Source organism: Equus caballus, chromosome 19 (genome assembly GCF_041296265.1).
Source record: "Equus caballus isolate H_3958 breed thoroughbred chromosome 19, TB-T2T, whole genome shotgun sequence".
NCBI classification, from domain to species: Eukaryota; Metazoa; Chordata; class Mammalia; order Perissodactyla; family Equidae; genus Equus; species Equus caballus.
Window position 1 is genome coordinate 49,276,393 of NC_091702.1, and position 20,930 is coordinate 49,297,322.

At 42.4% G+C, this 20,930-nt stretch overlaps 1 protein-coding gene across 9 annotated transcripts in view; it reads right to left on the minus strand.

The window, feature by feature from the left end:
• Window positions 1-20,930, minus strand: part of CFAP91 (cilia and flagella associated protein 91) — a 62,593-nt gene that overhangs the window by 12,397 nt on the left and 29,266 nt on the right. For 6 of the 9 annotated variants that reach the window (XR_011428827.1, XM_070242750.1, XM_070242754.1 and 3 more), the window contains exons 8-16: window positions 18,129-18,286; window positions 14,668-14,850; window positions 13,623-13,765; window positions 11,468-11,584; window positions 9,927-9,998; window positions 8,569-8,715; window positions 5,226-5,447; window positions 1,433-1,581; window positions 790-881 (exon numbers count right to left, since the gene is read on the minus strand). Coding sequence is in view for 7 of the 9 variants with exons in the window: in XM_070242750.1 (XP_070098851.1) it covers window positions 790-881; window positions 1,433-1,581; window positions 5,226-5,447; window positions 8,569-8,715; window positions 9,927-9,998; window positions 11,468-11,584; window positions 13,623-13,765; window positions 14,668-14,850; window positions 18,129-18,286 (1,283 nt within the window). In the remaining 2 variants the exon portion in view is untranslated. The remainder of the gene's footprint in view (window positions 1-789; window positions 882-1,432; window positions 1,582-5,225; window positions 5,448-8,568; window positions 8,716-9,926; window positions 9,999-11,467; window positions 11,585-13,622; window positions 13,766-14,667; window positions 14,851-18,128; window positions 18,287-20,930) is intronic. The other 3 variants (XR_011428828.1, XM_070242752.1, XM_070242753.1) reach the window with 1 other exon arrangement.

The window sequence follows — 20,930 nt, forward strand, 5'->3', positions numbered from 1 at the left end:
AGCTCTAGAAGAATATTCCTTTTTTTGACATATTTTTTCTCTTCTTCTCTATTGACTAAAAGCATCAATCTTCAAAACCATGCCACTCACTTTTGACGCATGATTAATGAGGATATTTATACTTAGACACAGTCCTGGCAGACCCAGGAGCTATTTGTGGCACAGGCAGAGCAGCCAAGTAGACGCAGGCTCCCAGGCATCCCTGCTTCTCAACGCCCACCTCCATGTGCCCGCCTCTGAAAGGTGCTACCATGTGAAAATCCTGCATCTTCTCAACATTTACTTATGTTAAAAAAATCAAATCAAAAAATACACTTCTTCGGGGCTGGCCCAGTAGTGTAGTGGTTAAGTTCATGCACTCTGCTACAGTGGCCCAGGGTTTGCGGGTTTGGATCCTGGGCGCAGACCTACACACTGCCCATCAAGCCATGCTGTGATGGCAAACCACATACAAAATAGAGGAGCACTGGCACAGATGTTAGCTCAGGGACCATCTTCCTCAAGCAAAAAGAGGAAGATTGGCAACAGATGTTAGCTCAGGGCCAATCTTCCTCAGCAAAAAATAACAAAAACAAAAAACAAAAACACCTCTTGTGAGAACTTGGGAACTTTCCCTTTTTGTTCTGGAATCAGCCTGAAGAGAACTCGACAACCTCTGAAATAAGAAACCTCAGGGATTCTCCTTCAGAAATCTCCCCACGCCCTTGCTCAGGTTTAAATCTCTGGGATACTGAAAATAATTTATATCTCTCAAAAAAATCATAAAGTGGAGCATTTACATTGGCTCACCTTTTTCTTTGACAAAGTTCTTTTGCACCTCTGGGATCAAGAAACTATAAACCAACTCTGCGACAATCTCCTCTGACTGGAGCTGAGTTCGACTGAAAAATAAAAAACAAATTAAACTATTCCTTTGTTGCCTTACTTGAGCTGCCACTTTATGCTTGGATCCTCCTTGCTCGTGTGAGGAAGTCCACTCGCCTTTTCCTTGATTAAGTGATCTGAAATATACTCCTGGTGAGCTTGGTTAAAACCATGGGAAATTCAGATTTGACCCTGTCCTTCATTTACCTTTCCTGCCAGGAAGGGAATGTGAGCGATACAACTTATACGTGGAAGCCAAAAACCTCGGGGGGAAGTCCCAGTAACGTTGCACATCCTTATTCACATTGCTTTCCTGCTGTTCTAACCATAAGCAACATGGAAGGGATCCAGATTACAGAGGATTACCGAACAGTCTGTTCCCAATGCTCTTGTCGTGCGAAAGAACAGGCACGTTGCCTTCTAGACTTGTGCTAATAAAACAGTGGACACTGAAGCGTGAGCTACATATTTGTTTCTCCTTGGACGTGAAATCTTAAGCTCTTGAAAAATGCACATGAGTAACAGCGAATGGGCTGTCCATTCTACCCCCTGTTCCCTTGGTACACACCGGCTCTCCATTTCATAAGCAATGTCATTAATTTCCTTAGCCACCTTCTCAATTTCTGCCCTGGCTTGTTCTTCTGCAGTGTTCTCTTCGGTGTTCAGTATTATGTCTTCCAGATAGGAAGTTACAGTACTTTGGTGAACTTTAAGAACCTGTGAAAACCAAAAAGACCCCAGTTACTGAGAAGAGCATTGCTACTGGAAAGAAGAAAAAGGCACCAACATGGGTGGCCTTTTGTGAGCACATCTATTTTGCCCATTAAGTCAACAGTCCCCTCACCAATCATTCCTTTTCTTCACTCTCTAGTCAGTCTGTTTGCAACCCACCCACCTACCCATTCTGGGCGGCCCACACCCATCGAGCCCATTTTAGAATATGAGTCTTATTCGGGGTGGGCAATACAATACCGCAGAAAGATCATGGGCTTCAGAGTCAAGAACCCTGTTTCAGATCCTGGCTTTGTTCTCCCCAGCAGTGTGACCTGGTCAAACTACCTAACTGTGGCAGAGACTAAGAGATATTTCCCAATTTTCCTTCTCTTCTTCCTCTTACATAACAGAACCCTGGGCTCTAGCTGAGCCAACAGTCGCCTAGAATGAAGACTGCCTTTCCCAGCACCCACAGTTGTGGCAAAGTCCATAGCATAAGCAGAAGTGATCTCTGCACTTTCTAGAAAGGATTCTTAAAGGGAAAGACAGCTTATTTTTCTCTTCTCTTTTCATTTCAAAGGGACATAATGCTGAGCACCAGAAGTCATCTTAAACTGCCATGACGGCCAGGCCTTAGGGAGAGAAAAGCAGAAAGCTAGAAGGAACCTAGGTCTCTGATGAAATTTTTGAACAATCATATCAACCTTGGGCTGCTTCTTGTTAAAGCTTTCCTGAAACTGTGAAATAGAATACACATTTAGAGAGGTGCAGAGTACCTCAATGTACAGTGTAATGAACTAGGGTACAGCCAGTACCCGTGCAGCCACTGCCAGGATCCCAGCAGGCCGCTGTGGCTTCCTCCTCACCACCGCCCCTTCCCACTCTCATGGTTTTATGGTAAACACTTCTTTTTCTTCAGAGTTTTGCTCCTTGAGTATGCACCTGTCAACAGCACAATTTAGTTTTGCCTGTTTTACAGGTGGACACACAGGAAGGACCGTGAGCACCCAGTGCAGCACACTTAGTTTTGTTTGCATCCCGACTCCTCGACAGATTCGGAGCTCCATGGGGGGAGGGCACTTTTCTATTTCATGTCTGAATATTTCTTTGTATCTGAGATAATGCTTGGGACTCAGTAACAACTCAGCCCGTTTCTCGACTGGCACTGCAGCAGGACTCTGAGTACGTGAGGTTTACTTTATATCTCCCCACCACACGCCGAGTCCGTGGCCGTGAGTCCCTCTGCCTTCCCTGTGGGGGAGACCCAATGACCAGTTTAATACAGTCTCAACCAAGCAACCAGCCAACCAAAGTATATTTGCTCCATGTCTATTATGTACAGGGATCCATGCTGGTGCTGTGGAAGGCACGGAGAGATGTGCAACGTGCCTGCTCTCGCAGAGCACTCTTATTCAGGAAGCAAGTTGCACCTGTATGGAACAATTAGACAGCCGAGTCTTATAATACCCAGAGATGGGAAGTTTATTGTGGTCCACCTCTAGCATTATATGTAATTGTGTGTTTACATATATCTCTATAAATGTGTAAGTTTCTGGATGCATTTGTGCTTGTGTGTCCATGAGTGAACCAGGAAACATAGGTAGCCATATGATTGTTCCTCCAAGTCTTTGCTTGCTAATATTGTGTACACTGGATTATCTTTGCGCATGTGCATGCAAAAGTGTGTATGTGTTTAAATGTGAGTTTATGACTTTGTCTATGTTTCTCAATATGCATATGTTATTTTTCTGGAAATTTACTTAATGTATACATTTCTGTGTTTTGGTATATTTATGTGCAAGCATGTTCATCTTTAAGAGGGTTGTAAGAAGGGAGATTGGGAATTTAAATGATGGATGGTATTTGAATCTTGGGTCCATTTGGCTACATTCTTTACAGAAATGATCTGTAAATCAGGCTGGAAGGGTCCCCCTAACCCTTCCTTGCCCTTCCTTGACATGGCCGACATGTCCTGGTCGTTCCCATTCAGAATATACCTTCCCAGAAGCCCTTTCCTGCTCCTCCCTCCCATGTTTTTGGGCACAGGGGCTCCTCTGTCCCTTTCCTTTCCATTCTCACTCTCGTTGGCTCTTCCTACCCCACTGGGTTTTCCTTAGTGATATTAGGTAGGGGATAGTAAGTTCTGGTTTGCTAATAATTTCTACTCAGTAACTCTTTTTGAAGCAAAATATGTTAGGATGGTAGGAAGCTAGAATATGAATTATTATAGGCTGTTACCCATTGTAAATGATCTGCCACTCCAGTTAAGAAGCTGAACTTCACAACATATAACCCCAAACTTCTTAAGCTGTATAGAGAGAGGGCAATCTGTTTAGTTTTAACCAATTTTTTTTTAATTTAAAAAACACACACCAAATACTATTCAGGGATCAATCCTAATTCCACAGGAATCGGTAAATCCTTGAAACCTCAGATCAAATAAGAAGACTCCAAATTGACATAGTATTTTTTTTTTTAATCTGAGGAGCTCAAAGGTATCCACATATACAACTGAGACAGCCCTCTTGGACAGGAATTTTTTAAATTCCTCACTTTCCCCTGTGGCCCACATCTGGTCCAAGGGAAATTCTCACACAGGCTTTGCCCTGACATATTCTGGGCATGCTGGCCACCCATGCAGCCTCTTCTGTGCCCACTTCCAAAGCAGCCAGCGAGCCCAGCTCCCTCCTCTCCATTTCTAGGGGGTCAGACACCCTCACTGAAAGAATGCAGATCAAGCTCTCCAATCACTACAGGAAAAGGAGGTCCCCCCAACCTCGGGGTGTGTTTTTAGGGGGAGTATTAGTCACAGCACAGCTCCCTCTAAAGAAATCTTCTCACACATCCCCTCCAATTGTAGCACGTGAGCTTTTCGATTCTCGATGAGGACAAGAGTGTGTGGAGATATCACTGGCTCCTTGACTTCCCTCTCAGTTTGCATCTTGGTCACTTGGGAATTTCACATCCATTGTGTCTTGGTCAGAATTCTAATTTAACAACCTAGTACGCTCTCAGGTTTATCTCTCTAGCCAAAACCTCTATTCTAAATTCCACCTTGTATATCCATCTGCTGAAATGACACCTCCACTAAGATCCCTCAAACTTAATATAAAACAAATTCCTGATTCCGCCCCTGCCCAGAAACCTATGCCACTCTCAGCTTTCCCACCTCAGGAAATAGTACCATCATCTTCCCAGTTGCTCAAGCCAGAAACTGGATGTCATACTCACTTCTCCCTTTTCCTCGCTCTGGCCTAAACTACTGCAACAGCTTCCTTCCCGGTCTCCTCATGTCCAGCCTGTGCTCCCTCCAACCTGTTCTCCTCACAGCAAGCAAAGTAACCCGTTTAAATGTGTCACTGGACCCCATTTGTCTCCTTCAAGAAACTTATTACATTTTCTAATTCTACTCTTACTTGCATGTTATATAGTATTTAAGTTCCAGGAGAGAAGGGACCATGTCTGGTTTTTCCCTCCAAAGTATCACACAATGCCTTTGCCCAGTGCCTGGCATATAGCCGGAAGCCAACACATATCTGTTGAATACAATGAAAAGCAAAACAACTGCCGTTTTATATCATGAGTTTCCTTTGGTTTGACTTGGCTCCTTACAAACAGCTTCCAGCCATCCAGCCGCCTGCACTTGCCTCCTTAAATATCTGGTCCTCCTCCCGCAGGCGCCTTTGCTCCACCTGGCGCCGACCACTCTCTTCGGCTTCCCGCATCCTCCGCTGTCGCTCGGCCAGCATGGCGAAGGCATGGATCCTCCTCTCTTCCTGTAGTCTCACCAGCTCTTTGGACAGGAAGTCAAACATGTCTGCCAGCACCCTTCCTTCCAGTCCAGCCAAATGGTTTTCCACCAGTGACACCTGGAAAATAATAATAAGATTGTAAGGATACTAATCCCACTAAGAATGGTGATTTATAATGAGGGATGCTGGGTTACCCAGAACTCTTGACAGCCACTTTACTTTCAGAATGTACCTAGTTTTCAATAGGAATACTATCCCTAGACTGGCCCGATCCCAAGGGTTCTTAATAGGAAAACTTATGATGCAAACGTAGACACGAGAAAGTAGATGGCTTCATCAGTCACTGAGGGATTACAGTCTTCAGTTATGAAGAGGATTTAGCAAAACACTGCTGTTAGCATCCACACAGAATGTTTCTAAAGAACATTTTATCCAGAAGGTAAAATGCTTGTGTCTTCCCAGACATGAAGGGAAATGTCAAGGTTTTTATTAAAAGATAATATTGGAGTTCAATAAAATAGACTCTCCTAGAAATTCACTCATGATACCTTTTAATTTGTTAATGCTTGGTCCTTTAACACAAGTTTGAGGAATTTTAAGATGTTGAATAACATGAAAGTAGATAACTGTGGTAACTTTTCATTCTTTTAAATAAATTCAAAGTCATTAAGAGCTATCTTTGAAACACAGCCGGAAAAAGCCTACCTGTCTGTGTAATTATTGAGGTAAAATAGGAGCCCAGAGTTCCCGGCCAGGAATGAGCCACAGTATCGATTGATGGATCCCTCTGTCCTGCTTTGACACGTGGAGAGTAAGTGTTGAAGAAGACTGCATCCTTTGCAGCTTCATCCTGTTCCCTCTTCTATCCTCGGGGATAAGGGAAAAGAGCTCCTCGCCCAGTCACAGGCTGCTGTCGCACTGACAGCACTCCCTCTGTGCTCAGTTCCACTCTGCTTTGTATCTGAAGGCAGGAAGCCCCTACAGGTCTCAAAGGTGGTGTGGCTACTGGGTGAGACGGCCATTCAAGTGTGGTTGTTGACCCCAACACCCTCATCTTCATCCTTAATCACCTCCCTGCGCACACATACTTTCTAACCACAAAGTTCAGCTTTACATCTATAATAGGGAGAGGTGGAAAGAAAGGGCGAGACTAAGATGCTCCTTACATTTATCAACAGTGTCATTCAGCCCAGAGATCACAAACGCTTTCTCGCCTGTCTCCTGGGATCACAAGCTCCCTTGCTCAGAGGCAGATGCAACCTTTAAAGTCCCGAGATGGCTCCCTGTTCAGGTCTAGCCTTCTCTCTCAGCAAGAAATTTGGGTATACTCAGGTAGTACAATCTAATTTGAAAATTAAGTAAAAACATTTAAGAAGGTGAGTTTGCTGTGATCATATCACGTCATGCATTACATAATTGGGAACCGTGCATTTTCCGGGCTGTTTTCCACAAAAATATAAGAGGAGAAAAGGAGAGACTCAGCATTGCTGTAGGGGTATGTGAGGTGCCCACTCCCTCAGACCCCTGCATGTCACTGGCGGATCCAGGTACAGCTGCCGGGGAGCAGGGTCAGTCCCTGGCCAAGTGACCGCTCTTCTCATTAGCTCCTCCCTTAGCTCTTAGCCAACATAGCAGTCAAGCATTTATCCACTAAACGGGTCAGAGGAGTTGAAAAGCCTGGACTGGCTCAGCTGCATCTGGTAAAGTCTATAATCAGGAACCTTAAAGGAGGGCCCGACCCTGTGGCACAATGGTTGAGTTCATGCGCTCCACTTCTGCGGCCTGGGTTCGGATTCTGAGTGTGGACCTCCACACGGCTCATCTGTGGCAGCGTCCCACATACAAAATAGAGGAAGACTGGCACAGATGTTAGCACAGGGACAATCTTCCTCACCAAAAGAAAAAAAGAAAGAAAGAAACCTTAAAGGCCCCAGGAAGGCATTTTTCCATCCAGGTCCTGAGACCTGGTGCTTCCAGGGCATTCTGCCCCCTATTGAACAGAAGCGCAGCCCCAGCTCCATCGTCTCCACAGCTCTCAGACCTCCAGGTTCAGAGACCCCAGTGTCCACGCTCTCTGCTTTCTCTGGTCTCTCTGTTGGGTCGCATGGCCTGTAACTTTCACCCTCCCTCCCCCACACCAACTCGCCAACACTCGGGGACCATTCAGAGTCCCGCTGTCATGTAAGAGGAATAACGTTGTGCGCGTTTCCAAGCTGCTTACCATTTGTGCCCAATCCCACACAGCACGGGAGTTACGTGTGTTACCAAAGATGGGTCACGTCAACTCTGCCGTAAGTTTACTTTCTCCTAAGACTACACTCTGTGCAAACCAATTCTTTTTCACATTGATTTACAGACAAGTGGGAGAGATAGTAAAAGTGTATTTACGGTGAAGTCGATAACATTAAAAACTGTGTAAATATAGACAAATGCCAGAAAAGGAAAAATATTTACAGTTGTTGGGTCAGAGCTGCAAATACCAGCCATTGTCAGATGACACAGAGCTTAGAGGCCATGATGACAGTCCCAGAAGATCATGAGATATTAACATATTGAATATGCAGTTTAACCAGCATGCTGTGTGCAGCTCCAAAACTTACAAATAAGTGCTATTTTAAAATAAATCTCATTTTTCACTTTTTTATTATTGCTTTTATTACTTATTCATTCTGCTTAGCTCCCCCTGAAATATAGTTGAGTCAATAAATATTTAAGAAAAATTGGAAGGAAAATCCTTTTAAAATGTGAGGTTTCGGGGCCAGCCCAGTGGCTGAGTGGTTAAGTTTGCATGTTCCACTTCGGCAGCCCAGGGTTTTGCCAGTTTGGATCCTGGGCGCAGACATGGCACCGCTCATCAAACCATGCTGAGGCAGCATCCCACATGCCACAACCAGAAGGACCCACAACTAAAAATATACAACTATGTACCGGGGGGCTTTGGGGAGAAAAAGGAAAAATAAAATCTTTAAAAAAAGAAAAGTGGGCTTTCTTTTCTTTTCCTTTTTTTTTTTATTGCAAAGAAAGAAAGACCATATTCAAATCAGTGAGGACACACCCCATTCAAATTATGGGCTGCAGAGGCATTGTTTAAAAATGCTGATGGTGACAGAGTGGTAGGATTTCCGGGATGCTTCCTTTGCATCATCATACTTACTGTTATTATAACGTTGCATGTGCAATAATAAAACTCAAGGGCGAAAATGTAAGAAGAAAGTAACAAGAAAGAAAACGGAAGAACCTTGTGCTCATGCAAGTTCCTCTGGCGTTGCAAGGCCAGGGTGACTTGCTTCTCGGCTTTCTTCACCAGCCTGTCATCTTCCTGTAGTGCGTGGCTCATGCGCAGCTCCTGGATCAACTCCAGTCGCTTTTCTTTCCCTTCAAACATCTGTATCAAATCAAAGAGAGACTTGCAAATTAGTATCCCTTGTGCCAGGCACGAGGATGTGCACGCAGTGATCTATGAGGCACTTGTGAACAGTGGGTTCTGTTCTGCCTTTTGGGACACAGAGCAGGTATGTTCCACAGAGCTGGAATCCAGCCCTGTTTTCTCCTTCAGCTGCTCAGGCAGAGAAGGAGCTTAGTGATCAGAGAGTTGTTTACTCAATTTCTTAAAATGGCTCTCAAAGACAAGGTGACAACTATAAGGTCGTATTAAGAAATTAGAACCTTCCCCTCGTTTCCTGTGCTCCTTCCCTAAGAAGCCTGGGGTTGGGATTTTTCATGGCCGTATTTTCTTCTCCAAGAGGTCTGCCCCTGGTTTGAAACACATAACCCGCTGTCTGAACTTAATGGTGGTATTTCTCCTAGGAAAAAACTGGAAGGAGAGTAAAGAATAATGCTGAGCACAAGATGCTCCCCCAGCTTCCCAGACATCCTCATCATCACTGAGCCTCTTAAGAGTTCGAGCTGTCTGGGGAGAAAAAGCTTTGTAGCTGGGACTTTATATCAGTCCATTTTCAAATTGAAGTAAGTAAGTGTGCTTGCTCTAGCAGCACAGATAATCCAGTGAAGGCTTTACAGTCAGGAGACCAGAGTTGAATTTGCTGGCAGTTTACATAATCTCTTTCAGACTCACATTACTTGCTTATAAAATGGAGTAATTGATAGAAAAAAAAATGAGATTATATATGAAAAGCAAAGAATGTATAATGCGAAAATATAGTAGGGGTTCAAAACTGTAGTTATTATTATTTAGATATTTCATTTATTATGCAGGCGTTGCTAGCTATATATAAACAAATAATTTTACTATGACTTTGTGGAAAATCAGGGAATCTACTTGGTTTGTGAGGCTTGAACAGTCGATATTCAGGTAAGAAAACTGGTGGATTTAGCAATTCAAAGGACGACTTTAGTTTCGCATTGCCTTGGTTACAACTGTGGCAAACAGCTGGCAGGTCCCTTCTCCCCTTGACACTATGCCACCCACCTGGACAAACTATGGCCATAGAAGGGAATGGGTAAGTGATTCAAGAGCATAGTTCCTCAGGACAGCAAGGTGCAAGAGGGAATTCACCCCAAGGAACCAGCACATATGCATCCTCTAAATCTATCCTCAGAGAAGCAGCACGGGGCCAGCGGCTGGACCGTCCATACCATGTTCTGAACGACTCTGCCTCGGAGTAACTTTTGCAGGTAGATCACAGCCATTTCTATATCCTCTTCTTCCTAAAAGAACAAAGGGAGAACCAACCAGCTTGAGAAGAGCGGCAGTCAGCATCAAATATCTTTTTGAAGACTTACATCAAGAAAAAGAGACTGTGCTAGATGCCGGAGGGTTTAAAGAGAAATCAAACATGGTCCCTACTCTCAATGAACATAAAGTATTTTCAGTGTCACTTACTGCGTTGCTAAAATTCATTATTATTTTTCATCAGAAATAAGATATTAACAAATCATATCAAGAGCAAAAAATTAACCCAGTCATGCTATCCCTGAAAAATAAGCCATTTTCGTTTTTCTATACTCCTTTCCAGCAAATTCTCCTTGAAGCGCAAGTATTGCTTATAACATCCCTTTTGCAATAGTTTTTTCATGTTTGATCATGAGTAGACAAAGAACACAGCTAGTCTATGTCACAGTCTAGAGTGAGGTGCTTCTCATAAGAATTTATTCAAGCTGGGAAAATCAGGATATAATGGACAAGATTAGCCATCTGCAAAAATTACCGTAAATAATTATGTTTCAAAAGCAGAAAGAGCAGAGCCTGCAAATCTAATTAAGATGCCTCTGAATGCAAAAGAAAGCAACAGTCAAATCAACGGCATGCACACATGTGAAAGTCACCATGTTAACCCCAGGCAGTGGTCAGCGCGAAGCCTAGAAAAGGGGATGTTGTCCAGAAGTACCTCCAGGCCAGTCAGTGGGAGCATTCCAGTCCCTCCACAGAGCTGACCCATCAGAGGCGTGAGTGAGATCTCCTGTCAACTCCCCTCCCTCTGACAGAGCAGAACAACTTTCTGAATACAATTTGGCTTCTTCTGAGAATGGCCCTGTCCTGGGAGATATGGGCTGGCCTGCCAAGAGGAACATCCTGATCCACCAGGCAGTTCTATTTCTCTCCAAAAGTCAGTAAATTTGCATTGTGGCATCTCTAGCAGTTTCCTGTTGGTTTGTTTAGTCCTAGTCAGTCTAAATCCTAACCAGCTCTGGTACCTTGCCCAGGCTGAGTTTGGGGATCTATGAAGGTGAGGTACGCCCTGGTCAGGGTGAACTCTCAGCCAGTCTAACCTCAGAAGCCAGCCTCACACCTCTGGCCTTCTGCTCCTCTCCGACTCCAGCTGTTATCAGCCACTTCCCCATGTGGGAAGAGTTATGATAACTGATCATCATTTGATCTTCTTTTTTTATTTAACATACATGAGAATTACCTTCTGACACCTATTTCTCTTGAGAATATTTTGTATTCTTGAAAAGGACTGGGTTTAGATTTGATTTGATTTCATTTCTTTTGCTTGTTTGTGTGTGTGTGTGTGTGTGTGGTGTGATGTTTGAAACATAAAAATAAAGGCAACATAAGTCAGATCTAGGGAAATTAACACTGTTAAATTAGGTTTGTCTTTAACCCAAACTATCCTAAGAATAAACAGACAGCAATACCGAATTTAGCATTTCAAATGGAAAAGTTTCAAACTTACATTGGAGCCCATTTCCAAGGTTGGAGTTGGGAGCCGAGGTTGGGGAATTAGCTTTCTTTGAAGAAAGCGCGGAGGTTTCTTTGGTTCAAGAACCTTATTCTTCTTCTCCAACAGTACCTGCAATAACACCAACTAGTGTCATTCCATACCTTTGTATTTTCTTCCACTACCAGATTTAGGCCACAGACCTGACTATCAATCAGAAATAATTTTCTCAGGGCCGGCCCCGTGGCTGAGTGGTTAAGTTCGAGCGCTCCACTTCTGAGGCCTAGGGTTTACAGGTTCGGATCCTGGGCAGGGATGTGGTACCACTCGTCAGGCCACGCTGAGGCGGTGTCCCACGTGCCACAACTAGAAGGACCCACAACTAAAATATACAACTATGTACTGGGGAGATTTGGGAAGAAAAAGCAGAAAACAAACAAAAAGATTGGCAACAGTTGTTAGCTCAGGTGCCAATCTTTAAGAAAAAAACCGAAAGAAAAATCTTCTCTATGGCTATGCTAGGACAGTTTGAGAAAGGCCAAACCAGGGTGCTTGTATCTCTCAAGGGATGCTGTGATGTTCCTAAGGAGAAATTAACCACTGAATATGCACAGCACACGTTCCAGGCGTATCCATTTTAATCAAAAGATTTTGAAGATTTTAAAATGAAAAGTTTTCAAAACGTTCTGTCACGTGTGTCTGCAAGCAAAACCCCAAACTCTTATTCTTCCACATGAGCTAAAAATTCTGAACAACATATTAGCAAACCAAATCCAACAATGTACAATCATGCACCACATAATGATGTTTTGGTCAACTACAGACCACATAGACGACAGCGGTCCCATAAGGTTAGTACCACATAGCCTAGGTGTGTAGTAGGCTATACCATCTGGGTTTGCGTAAGTACACTCGCTGATGTTTGCACAACGACAAAATGGCCTCACAACGCATTTCTCAGAACGTATCCCTGTTGTTAAGTGATGCATGACTGTATTAAAAATAATACACCTTGACCACATTAGGTTCATGCCAGGTATGTAAGGATACCTGTGAAAAATTATAAATTTTCCTTACCATAATAATAATTTTAAAAAGAAAAAATATATAATTACCTCAATAGATACAACAAAACATTTGATAAAATTCAACATAAATATATGATTAAAAGCTTCAGTAAATCAGAAATAGAAGGGAATTTCCATAACCTAATAAAGAGTGTATGAAAAAAATCTTACAGACAGTGACAGAATGATGAACATAGACTTCAGAATGGGTAGATGGAGACAAAGGGATGAGGTGGGAAAGAACCACATAGATATACATAATTATTGTCAAAGTCCTAATTTTTATCTTGAATATGGACTCTTTCATGGATTCTTATTCTAATACTAAAACCAACTGAACAAACATGCATGGACCAGTGATGAGAGTATTTCATAAACCAGTGAGTCTCAAAGTGTGGCTCCTGTGGCATCAGCATCACCTGGAAACGTAAAAAATACAAATACTCCAGTCCCACCCCAGACCTACTGAATCGGGAAGTGGGAATGGGGCCCAGCAACAGGCATTTTAACAAGCCGTCCGTGTGATTCTGATGCACGCTAAAGATTGAACACCACTATTAACAATCATGAATTCTAAAGTATCCAAGTCTACACCTATAGTCCAATTAACAACAGAGAAAACCAGCTGGTGGTTGCTGTGTAGTTGGTTTGTGGGGATGACCATGTAACTGTCTCATTTAGTTGAGTTTTAAACTAAATGAGAAAGTGGTTGAACATGACTCTCTTTCTTCCTGATGCTCTGTTAACAAATCTAAAAGGGAGAAAATGAGGCCTATTACACTATTAAAACCAATAGTAATTCCTAACACTAGAAATGTGCTACTCCTCAATGTAGTGTCAGATTTTAGTATGTAGACCCAAAGTCAGAACCAGTTTTAGAAAGTAACATGACTTCTGCAAATGGGCAGAATAACCTACAAAATGTTTTCCTACAGTTTGAAATGAGACAAAAAACCACATTGGTTCCGCACAGCACAGGCAAGGAGTTATGTGTTGAGAACTGCTGGACACTGCTGCTTAAGACACGGTGCAATTTCTGAGATGGAGGTTTTCTCTGCAAAGTTCTCACTAGAAGCATCTTGTCGTCCAGATAAGGATTATACCTTATGAACTTCTGCCAGCTCATGGTCCATCCTTGCTACCCTCTTTAGAAAGCCAGCTTTGGTGGTAGTGACTTTGGGTTTTGGAGGTCTGATGCGGGGTTGAGTCACAAAATCTGGGAGACATGACTCAAGTTCGACTAATCCTATGGGAAGGAAGTACATGTTTTTAGCATCTGGCGCTTAAGTTTAGCATTTTGAAAGCATACTGTTGATTTTAGTAGCTGTTTGCCAAGTGGTTTCATTTGGAATTATTGATAAGGTGTATCTCATATAATTGAATTGTCCCCAAAATGTAAGGCAGATTTCTGTATAATTAACTCATGTTCTCAGTGACTTAGACTATAAAATGAGAAATGCATTCTAAAATGAAAACACTGCCCTACAAAAAGGTAATAAATTCCACAATAATAACCAATAGAAAATTAACGATCATATGATACATGGCACCACCATTCCAAAGTGAATGTACACCGACGTATCATATCTTGCTCTGGAGATGGTCCACACGTTCAACAGTGTGACCATCAACTCATGATCTTGGCCACGTGATGTTTCAACTTGTCAACTGAAATTTAAATAATTTAAATAAGCCTCTCAGACTTTATAACAGGTATAGCCCCGCCCATAAACTTATCCACTGCTTATCCATCCTGTTGCCCACTAGTCTTCTGACATTTCTTCTTAAAGGGCTGACTTCATTATATATTTCTTGTTTGCTTCATAACGTTGGTATAAAAGCTTTTTCTATTTCGTTTTTGCATAACTTTGATTATTAGTGATATTAAACGTTTAAATGTTTAGGAGCTAATTGAGTTTACTCCTTGATGAATTTTTGTATAGTGTATCCATTTATTTGGGTCTTCATAGTTTTTGTTGGTTTGTACGAACTGACTAATAATATTAAATGTATTCCTTGCTATTTCTTACTCATTTTTATTTGTTGTTTAGCTTTTAATCTAAATTAAATTGCTATATTTTATATATTTAATTTACATTTCTAAGATAACCCTCTTATACTAGATTTGCAGTTATTTAAATTACTTACCTTCATAGGTGTTGAGATAGAGGTTTTTTACTACAAAGTCCTCTGAGTTGTTGTCTGGGAAACGACCAAGGCGTGACAGAGGTCCATAGACCTGTGATGCATAATCAGAATAATCCTTGATGATATTTCTTCTCTCCAACTTTCCTTCTATATTCTTTCCCTTTGCCATAAGTTTTCTGATTGCTAAAACAAAACATACCTCCATGACTATCTCCAAAATATTGTTCTGAATGATCCAAATGCAGAATAGTAAACCAGTTCTAGTTTTATTCACAGGGAAGTTACTGAACTGAATGAGTTTCATGATGACCACTCACTGTAGCCAGAATGTGACACTAAAATCAGAGGGCATCTGCACAGCCCAGATTATGATGAGACAGGTGGGAGTGACAAGCTGAATCAGCTAGTGTCCTTAACTAGTACTCATCAAAAATCTTTTATAACTGCATTCCAAGTTCTGGGCCAAGAAGAGGTATTCGATAAAAGTTTGTTAAATGAATGAAAGAAACTCAAAGTAACTGAAAAATATATGTTCAGTGGAGACTAGGAGAGTTATTCTCTCCGGGAGAATAATTAAAAGGGAGGGAAGAAAGAGGTAAAGGGGCACATGTGTATGGTGACAGATGGCAACTAGACTTTTGGTGGTGAACATGATGTAGTCAATGCAGAAGTCAAAATATAATGATGTACACCTGAAACATATATAATGTTATAAACCAATGTTACTCAATTTAAAAAAATAAGTTATAGGAAAAAACACGTATATAAAGAAGAAATGAATGATCTCTTAAAAAAGAAAAAAAAGAGAAAGAGAAGGCAAGAGGTTCTTCGATCATCTCTGTCCATCTTGGCTAACACTGAAATAAAGCAGAATGGATCCCAGCTTGCAGCCTTCAGAACTGTCTGGCAGTCTGAGGGAAAGAGCTCAGGGGTGCCCGTCAGGAGTCTGCTCATCAAGGAGGCATGCTCCTGCCTCCTCCTGCTCCTCCTCCATTCCTGTCACAGCCCATCCCCTTTGGAAGGCTCTGCACTATGCAACCCAATGGCTGTAAGACCACATCGCGATTGTGAAGTCACACTGCTAGGGGTGCACGTGCCCCTGCATGTGCCCCTGCTGCCTGATGGATGTTGTTTATGTTTGATCCTCAGCACTTTTGTGTGTTACTTGGGGTTTTAGAAGTAAATAAAAACAGTTTGCATTTTTATTATTTATCTACAAAAGATAGTCAGCCTATCATTAGTTATGTCAAATACTGAAAAGGAAAAATGTAGACAATGTCTAAATGCATACCTAGTAGCTAGTTAACTTAGAAGTTATTTTCTCACGCACACAAAAAGTTCAGGTGCATATAACAGTGAGAACAGGTAACAGGGCCCTGACTTATCTGAGGGGTCCTGGAGGGCCTCTCTGAGGTAGTGATATTTGAGTTGTGTCTTAGCCTCAGTTCCCCCAAAGGGAGAGCCTGAGACAAAGGTGTGCCTGCGGGTAGTTTATTTGGGAGGTGATCCCAGAGGGTGGGAGTCTATGGCCATACCACCCTGAACATGCCTGATCTTGTCTGATCTTGGAAGCTAAGCAGGGTCGGGCCTGGCTAGTACTTGGATGGGAAACTAGAGGGCAGAAGAGAGGGACAGGAGGAGTAAAAAACAAAAAGTCAACCCATCATTAGTTATGTCAAGTACTGAAAAGAAAAAATGTTGACAATATCTAAATGCATACCTAACAGCTAGTTAAGTTAAAAGTTATTTTCTCACATCAAGAAAAAGTTAAAAGTTAAGTTCACTAAAAATAATTTTTAAGGAATTATTATTATTATTATTATTATTATTATTGGTAAGGAAGATTGGCCCTGAGCTAACATCTGTTGCCAATCTTCCTGTTTTTGCTTGAGGAAGACTGGCCCTGAGCTAACATCTGGGCCAGTCTTCCTCTATTTTGTATGTGGGATGCCATCACAGTGTGGCTTAATGAGCAGTGTGTAGGTCAGCACCCAGGTTCTGAACCTGTGAACCCCAGGTCACCAAAGTGGAGCATGCAAACTTCACCACTACACCACTGGACCAGCCCTGGAATTAATTTAATTTTTATAATTATTTTACTTTTGTTAGAAAAATAACAATTTTGAATGATTTTTTTAAATGTGATTACATTCCTATTATGTATATAAATCACTAATTTGCACATACAATTGATACATTATAATTTTTATAAGCAAATAAATTACAGTAGTTCCCCCTTATCTGTGATTTCATTTTCCATGGTTTCGATTACTTGCAGTCAACTGTGGTCTGAAAATATTAAATGGAAAATTCCAGGAATAAACTATTCATAACTTTTTAAATTGTGTGCTGTTCTAAGTAGCATGATGAAATCTTGCACTGTCCTGCTCCTTCTCATCTGGGACATGAATCATCCCTGTGTCCAGCACATCCATGGTGTATCTGCTATTTGTCCATTAGTCACTTAGTGGCCCTCTGGGTTATCAAATCGATGGTCGTGGTATCACGGGGCTTGTGTTCAAGTCACCCTTATTTTATTTAATAATGGCCCAAAAGTGCAAGAGTAGTAATGCTGGCAATTTGGATATGCCAAAGAGAAGCCATAAAGTGCTTCCTTTAAGCGAAAAGGTGAAAGTTTGACTTAATAAGGAAAGGAAAAGAATCATATATTGAGGTTGCTAAGATCTACAGTAACTTTTATTACAGTATATTGTTATAATCATTCTGTTGTATTATTAGTTATTGTTGATCTCTTTCTGTGCCTAATTCGTAAGTTAAATTTTATCATAGGTATGTCCGTACAGGAAAAAACATAGCATATATAGGGCTGAGTACCATCCGTGGTTTCAGGCGTCCACTGGGGGTCCTGGAACATATTCCCCATGGATAAGTGGGGACTACCGTATATTAAAATTTACTCAGCAAATATAGCTATAAAGTTAAGTTAAATACTACTAAGTTAAACATTTTTTAATTTAAATTTTTATTTAAAATTTTTATTTAGTCATTCTTAATCCTCTACTGGCTCCTCTTATGTATAAAGTACAGACATAGTACATAAGCAGATATACAGCATATTGATGGTATTAAAATTTCATGGGCAGGGGGCAAGTAGAAAAAAAGATATCAATGTCTCTGTTAGGAGACAATAAGGAAAAAAAGGCTGAGAAACAGGATTATCCAGGGTTCCAGCCCATGAATATGAGGAGCCGACCCCTACACACACATGCCCCAAAATGTCCACAACTCAACTACCTGTTAGAACATCATTACTTGATCTTCTTGGTGAGAAATTTCCCTCCACTCTTCTACTTTCGAAACATAACTCATCCCCCATCCCTTACCCGTTTAATAACACCAGGGCCCAAAAAGGATTATAGCATAGTTAAATCAGGTTTGGTCAAAGATACAAAGCAAAGCCAACTCTTCCACGCTCTCCACTGTGCACGCCACGCCGCTACCTGACACGTGTGCACGCTGAATTTGTGCCAGCTTTGCCTCCTTTGCTTCCTGCAGTTTAGACCACTGGGCGTTCAAGTGCTTCGTGTTCACTTCATTTTGATTCTCATCACGCTTTTTCAACAGCTGTTTTAGAACTTCTAGGCGAATCTCCTGCAATCTTCAAATACATCACAAAACATCAAGAAGTATATGGTATCTCAAACAGGGTGTTCCGCTAGGGAGAAAGGCAACACCTGCCATAAACAGGATCTTTGGGCTGGTATCATATTCATTTATTTTCAAAAGACCACTGTGGCAAAGGGTGACAAATGAATGGGGGTTTGGAAGAGGCAACTATAGGGCCTCTATAGGAAAAAGTCTGGGTATGGTTCTGAAGGACAAGGAAGAGGGTGCCAGGTAGGGAGGTAAAAAACGGGGCTCTCTAGGCAGATAAGTCTAAATGAACAACAATTCCAGGGCGACTGGTACTGCTGGAGGGTTAAGTAAGAGGAAGAGTGAAGAGAAAATGAGGGTGTGTTATGCTATCCTACGTCGCGAATGTGAAAATGCCAGCGTCTGGCACAGGTAGGTGCTTGATCGCTGCCTTTCCCCTCACCCTCCCCTGGTTCTCCCAGCACTGTCTTGCTCATGCATATACAACTATGCACAGATGACTTCAAAAGCTGTACTTCCAGCCCAGATATTTCTGAGCCAGAATTTCTGTCTACTTGAATCTCCAGCTATCCCCTGACAACCTAAAATAAACCCACTCGTTTTGTTCCCCCAGAAATCTACCCCTTACACTTCTTCCCTTGTCTAATGAGTCCTCCTTTAAAAACCTTCTTGCATCCACTCCCCAGCTCACGTTTTCCTGTCATGCCTCTCCTAACTTGGACTCTAGCTGCTGCTCTAGTCTCTCCTACCCCCAGTCTTGTTCCACATAGCTATCAAGATCTTCCTTCCTAAAAGAGAGAGCTGAACAATTTACTCCTGCTTAAAAATTCATACAGTAATTCATTCAGCCGCTCATTTGTCAAATATTTATTAAGTATTCGCCATAAGCCAGGGAGGGAACAAACAATGAAGAAAGGTAAACCGCCTTCTTTGGAAGCACTGTTCTGGTGGGAGGGGCATAGAAACCAACATTTGCAATACAAGGGGATGAATACCAGACCAGGGGAGTGACAAGACTTCTGTGGGGGAAGAAGCATGAAAGCACTCACGTCCAGCACTGTTCCCAGTTGATGGGGGAAGGAGGGGATGGTGGGGAAGGCAGGCCTGAGGACACACAAGGACTGAGATTTGCACACTGACAGGGAGAAGTCCGGCCTCAGCAGAGGGAGTGCACTATTCAAAAGGACCAGAGAGAGAGCCAGCCTGTCATACTGGTGGAGCTTCTCAAAGTGAATACACATGGGAGGGCGGGAAGGAGTGACAAGTGAATGTGGAGAGGCAGGCATTTTAAAAAATAAGCCACACACCAAAGTCACCTTTCCCTCTCGAGTTGGAAATCCTAGGTTCAGTTCTCAACTTCATCACTTCCCTCAACTTCTTCAGTCATAAAATGGACACGATAATAGCACCCATCCCATAAGGTTGTTGTGAGTGTTGAATGAGTGAATGCACACGACGTGCTAGAAGAGTAGTTCTCAAACTTGAGCATGCGTCAGATAATCTGGAGGGCTTGTTATGACCCAGATTGATGTGCCCCACCCGGGTTCAGAAGGTCTGGGATGGGGCCTAAGAATGTGCCTTTCTAGCAAGTTCCCAGGTAATGCTGATGCTGCTGGTCTGCGGACCACGCTTTGAGAACTACTGGCTTGGAACTTGGCTCCGGTACACAGTCAGAATTCTACAAGTGTTACGTGCTCTGTGAATATCATCATCATCACCATCATCACCACTGATATTACCTTCCACCTGATTGCTCTTACCCTTCAACAGTTCCCAGCTCAAAGGCTACTCCCTCTCAGTAGTTCCCCCAAATCCCCACCCACCTCAAACTAACTGTTCTCTCGCCTGAGCTCCCCAGCACATCACCTGAGAGACCCTGCCTGAGACGTGTTGGTCTGGAGGTCTTTTGCCCCATCCCCACACACCTCCCTGCCCATTTCCCAGCCCCCACTCCCTGCCCCAGAGGACTATAAAGAGTGTGTGAGGGCACAGCGCTTTCCTAGGCCTCCCTCTTTCCCCAGCTCACAGCACAGAGCTGGCAGATAGGAGGGACTCAAAATATGTTTATTAAAATTAACCTCAGTTTAACAAAAGTACTCATTTTCCCAGGTGATATCTTCATTCTGGTCAAATACATTTTTAACACTTTAATGTTCTTCTGACAAGAATATACCTCTACAAATCACAGCAAGAAACTTAAATTTCTGCAGACAAGATTAGATATCTGACACCTACTTTGCCCCAAACATTATTTTCTATTAAATTGCAAGCTTTTGCCAAAACATCACACAGTCTGGATTGAGGGTTAATGAGAAGGTGTTCTAAAAATACAAACATACGCTGAATTCAGAACCATGCTGGGTCCCTGACTCTCTTGGCCTCTAACTTTCCTGTGTGTAAGCACACTGTCAGGGGCCTTGGTAGCATTGCTATGAGCAATAAAGTGCTTCAGCACAGCCCGGAACAAAGGACAACCCCAACCAGCTCCCTTCGTTCCTTTCTTGCTAGGGAGTTGTAGATTTTTTGGTTCTCATCATTCCTATTCATTGCAGGGACAACCTCATTACTGAAAATACAGCAGTTAAAATGACTTAAAACTCAACCAGAAGTACCTCAGCATATTGTTCTTTATGTGCTGTAAGCTCATC